The sequence below is a fragment of the Oncorhynchus tshawytscha genome, linkage group LG06 (assembly GCF_018296145.1).
Source record: "Oncorhynchus tshawytscha isolate Ot180627B linkage group LG06, Otsh_v2.0, whole genome shotgun sequence".
Classification (NCBI taxonomy): Eukaryota; Metazoa; Chordata; class Actinopteri; order Salmoniformes; family Salmonidae; genus Oncorhynchus; species Oncorhynchus tshawytscha.
This window is the reverse complement of record NC_056434.1, coordinates 32,292,250-32,300,929: the sequence shown is the minus strand read 5'-3', so window position 1 is coordinate 32,300,929 and position 8,680 is coordinate 32,292,250. Positions and strand designations below refer to the sequence as shown.

Sequence of the window (8,680 nt, the reverse complement as noted above, 5' to 3'; positions counted from 1 at the left end):
TCAAGGAGAGCGGTTCAATTGTTGTGAAGAAGGCTTCAGGGCGCCCAAGAAAGTGCAGCAAGCACAAGGACCGTTTCCTAAAGTTGATTCAGCTGCGGGATCGGGGCACCACCAGTACAGAGCTTAGTCAGGAATGGCAGCAGGCAGGTGTGAGTGCATCTGCACGCACAGTGAGGCGAAGACTTTTGGAGGATGGCCTGGGGTCAAGAAGGGCAGCAAAGAAGCCACTTCTCTCCAGGAAAAACATCAGAGACAGACTGATATTCTGCAAAAGGTACAGGGATTGGACTGCTGAGGACGGGGGTAAAGTAATTTTCTTTGATGAACCCCCTTTGTTTGGGGAAAAAAGCTTGTCCGGAGAAGACAAGGTGAGCGCTACCATCAGTCCTGTGTCATGCCAACAAATCAAATCCAATTTTATTTGTCACATACACATGGTTAGCAGATGTTAATGCGAGTGTAGCGAAATGCTTGTGCTTCTAGTTCCGACAATGCAGTAATAACCAACAAGTAATCTAACAATTCCAAAACTACTGTCTTATACACAGTGTAAGGGGATAAAGAATATGTACATAAGGATATATGAATGAGTGATGGTACAGAGCAGCATAGGCAAGATACAGTAGCTGATATCGAGTACAGTATATACATATGAGATGAGTATGTAAACAAAGTGGCATAGTTAAAGTGGCTAGTGGTACATGTATTACATAAGGATGCAGTCGATGATATAGAGTACAGTATATACGTATGCATATGAGATGAATAATGTAGGGTATGTAAACATTATATAAGGTAGCATTGTTTAAAGTGGCTAGTGATATATTTACATTTCCCATCAATTCCCATTATTAAAGTGGCTGGAGTTGAGTCAGTATCAGTGTGTTGGCAGCAGCCACTCAATGTTAGTGGTGGCTGTTTAACAGTCTGATGGCCTTGAGATAGAAGCTGTTTTTCAGTCTCTCGGTCCCAGCTTTGATGCACCTGTACTGACCTCGCCTTCTGGATGATATCGGGGTGAACAGGCAGTGGCTCGGGTGGTTGATGTCCTTGATGATCTTTATGGCCTTCCTGTAACATCGGGTGGTGTAGGTGTCCTGGAGGGCAGGTAGTTTGCCCCCGGTGATGCGTTGTGCAGACCTCACTACCCTCTGGAGAGCCTTACGGTAGAGGGCGGAGCAGTTGCCGTACCAGGCGGTGATACAGCCCACCAGGATGCTCTCGATTGTGCATCTGTAGAAGTTTGTGTGCTTTTGGTGACAAGCCGAATTTCTTCAGCCTCCTGAGGTTTCTTCACGATGCTGTCTGTGTGAGTGGACCAATTCAGTTTGTCTGTGATGTGTATGCCGAGGAACTTAACTTGCTACCCTCTCCACTACTGTTCCATCGATGTGGATAGGGGGGTGTTCCCTCTGCTGTTTCCTGAAGTCCACAATCATCTCCTTAGTTTTGTTGACGTTGCGTGTGAGGTTATTTTCCTGACACCACACTCCGAGGGCCCTCACCTCCTCCCTGTAGGCCGTCTCGTCGTTGTTGGTAATCAAGCCTACCACTGTTGTGTCGTCCGCAAACTTGATGATTGAGTTGGAGGCGTGCGTGGCCACGCAGTCGTCAGTAAAGCATCCTGAGACCATGTGTGGGGTTGCTTCTCAGACAAGGGAGGGGGCTAACTCACAATTTTGCCTAAGAACACAGCCATGAATAAAGAATGGTACCAACACATCCTCCAAGAGCAACTTCTCCCAAACATCCAGGAACAGTTTGGTGATGATCAATGCCTTTTCCAGCATGATGGAGCACCTTGCCATAAGGCAAAAGTGATAACTAAGTGGCTCGGGGAACAAAACATCGATATTTTGGGTCCATGGCCAGGAAACTCCCCAGACCTTAATCCCATTAATCCCATTGAGGATGTGGCCTAGAAGTTAATTGACAGCATGTCAGGGCGGATTGCAGAGGGCTTGAAAAAGAAGGGTCAACACTGCAAATATTGACTCTTTGCATCAACTTCATGTAGTTGTCAATAAAAGCCTTTGACACTTATGAAATGCTTGTTATTATACTTCAGTATTCCATAGTAACATCTGACAAAAATATCTAAAGACACTGAAGCAGCAAATTTCGTGGAAGTTCATATTTGTTTTTCTCCAAACTTTTGGCCACGACTAGGATTTCCAGGTCAGTTTAGCAGTAAACTTCTAGATATGGCTAACTAGCTTGCTAACCTAGCCAATGAAATGTGTGTTTTGTGAGGGAGAGAGAAAGTCATATAAATTATGCTAGTTACTACCCCTGGTAATTTGGCCAAATAACCGTGTGTGAGAGAAATAGTAATAGAAATTATGGTTGACACTTTCCCTGATCATTTGGTCAGATAAGTGTGTCTGTGTGTACAGTAGGTGACATGTCCATGTTCGCTATCTAATAACTATAGTTATGCTAGGTGATGGTTTGGCTTATGTACTCATGGCTATGTAGAAGAAGACTGTAGGAGGGAATGGAGAGGACTCACGGACAGGTATCAGAGCGAGGGGCAGAGAAGAAGATGTCCGGTTCAGCAGCTTCGGGCGCTTCTGCTACATTTTCTATTTTCTGGATCCATTTATTGTGCCTAGGGCAACAAGTGGAAATTTTACAGCCAGACTCTCCAACGTTATCTGTAAGTGCGACCACTTCCTTCACCGGTGCAGCTAGACAGTCTACGTCATCTTCAAGTATGTCCACCACCGGTGCAGCGTGACCCTCTACGTCATCTTCAGTATGTCCACCACCGGTGCAGAGTGACCCTCTACGTCATCTTCAGTATGTCCACCACCGGTACAGCGTGACCCTCTACGTCATCTTCAGTATGTCCTCCACCGGTACAGCGTGACCCTCTACGTCATCTTCAGTATGTCCACCACCGGTGCAGTGACCCTCTACGTCATCTTCAGTATGTCCACCACCGGTGCAGCGTGACCCTCTACGTCATCTTCAGTATGTCCACCACCGGTGCAGAGTGACCCTCTACGTCATCTTCAGTATGTCCACCACCGGTGCAGAGTGACCCTCTACGTCATCTTCAGTATGTCCACCACCGGTACAGCGTGACCCTCTACGTCATCTTCAGTATGTCCTCCACCGGTACAGCGTGACCCTCTACGTCATCTCTTCAGTATGTCCACCACCGGTGCAGAGTGACCCTCTACGTCATCTACAAGTATGTCCACCACCGGTGCAGAGTGACCCTCTACGTCATCTACAAGTATGTCCACCACCGGTGCAGAGTGACCCTCTACGTCATCTACAGTATGTCCACCACCGGTGCAGCGTGACCCTCTACGTCATCTACAGTATGTCCACCACCGGTGCAGAGTGACCCTCTACGTCATCTACAGTATGTCCACCACCGGTGCAGAGTGACCCTCTACGTCATCTACAAGTATGTCCACCACCGGTGCAGAGTGACCCTCTACGTCATCTACAAGTATGTCCACCACCGGTGCAGCGTGACCCTCTACGTCATCTACAAGTATGTCCACCACCGGTGCAGAGTGACCCTCTACGTCATCTACAAGTATGTCCACCACCGGTGCAGCGTGACCCTCTACGTCATCTACAGTATGTCCACCACCGGTGCAGCGTGACCCTCTACGTCATCTACAGTATGTCCACCACCGGTGCAGAGTGACCCTCTACGTCATCTACAGTATGTCCACCACCGGTGCAGAGTGACCCTCTACGTCATCTTCAGTATGTCCACCACCGGTGCAGAGTGACCCTCTACGTCATCTTCAGTATGTCCACCACCGGTGCAGAGTGACCCTCTACGTCATCTTCAGTATGTCCACCACCGGTGCAGAGTGACCCTCTACGTCATCTTCAGTACGTCCACCACCGGTGCAGAGTGACCCTCTACGTCATCTTCAGTATGTCCACCACCGGTGCAGAGTGACCCTCTACGTCATCTACAAGTATGTCCACCACCGGTGCAGAGTGACCCTCTACGTCATCTACAAGTATGTCCACCACCGGTGCAGAGTGACCCTCTACGTCATCTTCAGTATGTCTACCACTGGTGCAGAGTGACCCTCTACGTCATCTACAAGTATGTCCACCACCGGTGCAGAGTGACCCTCTACGTCATCTACAAGTATGTCCACCACCGGTGCAGAGTGACCCTCTACGTCATCTACAAGTATGTCCACCACCGGTGCAGAGTGACCCTCTACGTCATCTTCAGTATGTCCACCACCGGTATTTAGTAAACATAAATCTCACCTTCTATGGTATTATGTATTGCTTGTATGTGTTGTTTTTCTCTTCCGTAGCAGAGATGGAGTCAAGATAGCCGACCAGCTCACAGGAACGACAGGAAGGAGAGAGGAGTTGTTGTTTTTACCTCCCTCATTGTACCTTTCCTTTCACACACGTGTCAATTCTGTTTAAATTCTGTCAATTTATAAAGTTAATTGTTACTAAATTCTTAGGAGAGCATTCATTGTTAGTGTTACATAGATTTCTGAATTGATTGAAGTGAAACTCACACCCCAGAGAATTCACAGATGCTCTTGTTGGTCTAAAGGTGAATAGATTTCTTTAATTTAAAACCACCTGAAATCCAGGGTATTGGAACTGTTTGTGTTATGGCTACACATTATTTTCAGAAACAGAGACACAAACACTGCTCTTCTCCTCGAGGCACCTCACCTGTCCAATGCCCCGCCCTTTTATCTCCCTCTGCCTGAGGAGGCTGTCGAGATGAATGGTGGTGGCTAACCATTAGGAATGGAGCCAAGGCAGATAGAGGGGAGAAGGCAGGCAGACTGGTGAGGGGGTGGGTTGACTGTCTGTATTACTCTCTCTCCATGGGAGAATCTAAACCATAATTCCTTGACTCCTCACGTCCTCTCTCCTCACCACCTTCTCAAAGCTCCATTGGAGGAGAAGGTCAGAGAGGGTCTCTGTCAGGCTCTGTCAGGTGTCTCTGTCAGGTTCCTTCATGCTGACCTCCAATGGGTTTTCAGTGGTAGGTGAGGACGGAATCAAAGGAAATGCAACTGAGATTTTCCAACTGTTCTTATTCCGCTTACCATGTCCTTGTTAGTAAGTAAATAGTTACTCAATACTTAAGATGGCATTCATTATTAGTTGTACATAGATTGCATGAAAATTGACTGAATTGAAACTCACACACTGGAGAATTCAGCTGCTCTTGTTATTTTACAAGACTAAAGGTGAAATGTGATTAGCTGTATTGTGGCTACGCATTCCCTTTTATTTGTGCCAAAAATACATGCTCTTGTTTTTCTTTTATAGATTACAGGTGATTTGTGTGTTTATCTTCAATTTTATTTTTATTTTTTACACGTACATACATGCGCACACACACACACACACACACACACACACACCCCTTTCAATAATGCACATACCAGTCATGTTCTTTCCTGTACTTTCTCCTGTAATGTTTTTCATTTCATTTGTTTCTTAGTATCTCAATTAGATCTGCAAAGGTGTACAGAGGAAAGAGTCTAAGACAAGATGAAAGTAAAAACCCAATCTCTTCCTAATTCATTTTTTTGTCCACCTGCATTTTGTTGTCAGACCAGTGAAGATGGTGGAAAACTGTACTAATTGTATTTACCCTCGATTACCCTTTCCCATTGTTATCAACCTAACTGTATGTCGTATAACCTTAATTAGAGCTCCTGCTCACCTGATGTACCATGCCAGGTACATATAATACTGATGTTAGAGGGAAGAGGTTACAGTGTGGTCTTTACTCTCGTGGACTGCGTGGACTCCAGTCCTGGACGAGACAGATGTTTTTATTAGGTTTTATTTGCTGCAGTGTCTATTAATTGTCCAAACCCGTGGCCACTTTCCCACTCAATATTGCTTTTGAAACTATTAAAGATGGTTTTTGTATGACTTCTCTTGTCTGGTGGCAAATCCCAGTCTGGGTCCTAGTTCGCTGTCTTCGGTATGCAATCTGAACAATGAAGCAACCAGGAAAAGACATGGTCTGATTCATTTAAAAAAAAACATTTATTTTATTACAAATTGTTGTTTGACAACAGTGGTGTGAAAGGACCAATATTTCTGAGGTAATGTGTGAGATTTTTTAAAAAGTGAGTCCAGACCAAGACTGTAGAAGCCGCTCAAGTTATGACTTCATTCCTGGCCAACCCCACCTGTAGTCATATAGGAAAACAAAGGGAAATAATCAGTTGTGTGCAGGGTTTAGAATTACAGGGTGGCTATGGGGAACTTTGCAGCCCCATAACAAACCATCACCTTCTCCATTCAAACTCATGATAGATAATCAACATTACAGCTGATTCCAGGGGAGCAGGGACTGGAATACACATATATTTTACTGATAGATACGTATGATACCAAAAGAGGAGAGAGAGGAGTTTACCCAGTTCTTTGACTAGAAGAGATTGTTGTTTCAGTAGAATTTGGTAAAAGGCTGATTTAGCCACCGATCCTCCTTGTTGCAGGGCCACATATAGCTTTCTCATCTTTGCCATACTGGTTTGGGCCGCAGTGATTTCAGAGTAATCCTCATAATGGATCATTTTCTTCTGGTACAGGCCATCTGCTATTGGATTCACCAGGGAAATCCTTTGAACAAGTTGTTCCATGTTATCATCCACAAATTGGACACCTGGGTTAGAGAACATTTGTAATTCAAACAACCTTAAAGAATGATTGATTTTCAGTGAATCTAACCGTGAATGTACAGGACTATACAGGTGAGACCGTAATACAGAAGATTTTATTTTGGCATCATTTGACAAACATGACTTAAGAAAGACCTTGCATCAGAATTGGTTCCTGAATGAAAATGACATTCAGTAGTCACAATCTGAGTTACTAAAATGCATTTCATATCAGCACCAAACAAAGCTTTTTTAAGAGTTGAGCATGCCATATTTTCCATTATGAATATTTCCTCAGTAATATGCATACTGTTGTCTTGCAGATTGATAGACTCCTGACTTTAGGTCATCTATTTATTCATCACGCCTCTCAGTGTGAATCTGGTCAATTACAGTAATTATTTAGTTCCATTATTTTGTAGTATCTTCTTACAACACTAGTTCAGTAATATTTCAGCATGTATCCCACGCAAACAAGGCAAGTTACATTACCATACTGCTTTGTCTCCATGACTGCAGATTGATCCTGGCTAGACTGGGGAGTAGCATCTTGATCTGGCAAGAGAGAGAGATTCTCCATGACATTGTTTGTAAAGAATCAACATCCAATACATGTTCTGTATTTGTAGCCTGAGTTAAATAGAGCACATATTGACGTATGGCATGCAGAACTGCTTTTACTTCATTGCACAAGTAGGCCGACATTCAGGGGCAGCTTCCTGAGCACAGATTAGAAGCCTTCTTCTGGAATAAAAAGCAATAACAATGGAGAATCTCAATTTAAAATTATTTTTAGTTCAGGTGTAGCTTTAATTATCTGTGTCCAGGAAACTGCCTTTCAATGTTCAACTATCAACAATAGAAATTTACATATTTACTATAATCAACTTTACAGTATGTGGAAGAATGATTCAAATGCACAAATGAAAGTACATTTGTTGCATACAGAATTTGTAATCAGTTAATTCTGAATTACCTTTTTTGCCCTCGGTCTTTAACTTATCTGCTAGATCAATCATTCCTATGTTCTCCAGGATCTTCTGTGTGATTTTCATAGCACCTTCTTCCTTGTAGGCCTGCACCATCTTACTCACTGTCTTGTGCCTGCTAGCATCCTCTAGACTGGCGATTGACATGGGATTGAAGCCTTCGAGTGTTTCCTCCATCAGGTTCCACTGGAAGGTCTCAAATGTAGCCTTGTCTAGTTTTTCTAGGGTAGCTACCAGCCGCTGTGGAACGGGTGTGGCCATTGTAGATCACTAGAATGGGTCAAATATAAAAAATATTAAATTAATACAACTTTACTACGAGCAAAAATATGGAGTCAACCATATTGACACATTGGCAATCTTTATTTTACCCATTACACCCAGGTACTTACAATATGTCTGTGTTGGACAGATAACTCCCAGTAACTCTTTGTCTCAAAAACTTTTTCTTCAGATTTTTACTTTCAGTTTTCTCTTGACATTCTCCACCCCTTTTTATCTGAATCAGAGGGGGTGGACTTCCAAGTGCAGAGTTAAGACTTTATATACAGACATGTAATCACATGTTTTATTCAGAGCACAGTTGGTCTATCTCAGAAATAATTGATCCTGCTTTGCCATCTACCCCACTGGTCTCAGGTCTACAGGCTTCACCAAATACAACATATCTATTCTATACCAAATGCACATGTACTTTTCTGGATAGAAATGTAATTCTACATAATCTGGTCAGTGACTACCATCTAGTGGTGGTCAGAGTTAATACAGGTCAGATTTAGATACAGATAACTTTGTCCTCAAAGGCAATTACTTATGCAGGAATCACAAAACATGCAGATATACCACATATTAAAAACAAGAACATTAAAATAGCAAAGGATTTTCTCCATGTGCTGCTTGTGAATACTGGTCTCTACGGTGATAGAAGACAGATATAATGTAGGGATGATGTGTGTTTACACAGTGATTTTCTGTAGAATAAAGAGCAACTTTACACTGTGAGTAAAAATGTATCCTATCCACCACCTGGACCTGAACACT

The 8,680-nt window shown here is 43.5% G+C and overlaps 1 protein-coding gene across 1 annotated transcript; it reads right to left on the bottom strand.

Moving 5' to 3' along the window:
- Positions 1-6,109: 6,109 nt before the first annotated feature.
- On the bottom strand, positions 6,110-8,573 carry LOC112252437 (apoptosis-associated speck-like protein containing a CARD). The gene is made up of 5 exons (XM_024423654.2): positions 8,032-8,573; positions 7,627-7,909; positions 7,143-7,205; positions 6,407-6,655; positions 6,110-6,176 (listed from the first exon to the last, which is right to left on the bottom strand). Exons 2-5 carry the CDS (start codon positions 7,898-7,900, stop codon positions 6,157-6,159), a joined length of 606 nt encoding a protein of 201 aa, XP_024279422.1. The 5' UTR covers positions 7,901-7,909; positions 8,032-8,573; the 3' UTR covers positions 6,110-6,156.
- Between the last annotated feature and the right edge of the window lie 107 nt (positions 8,574-8,680).

Bases quoted from the DNA above. Each gene is read 5' to 3' on its own strand.
- LOC112252437 (XM_024423654.2), bottom strand. From the start codon at position 7,900: ATGGCCACACCCGTTCCACAGCGGCTGGTAGCTACCCTAGAAAAACTA. The intron at 7,206-7,626 runs GTAATTCAGAAT...CTCTCTTGCCAG, and splicing joins AAAGACCGAGGGCAAAAAAG to ATCAAGATGCTACTCCCCAG. The intron at 6,656-7,142 runs GTAATGTAACTT...TCTCTAACCCAG, and splicing joins CATGGAGACAAAGCAGTATG to GTGTCCAATTTGTGGATGAT.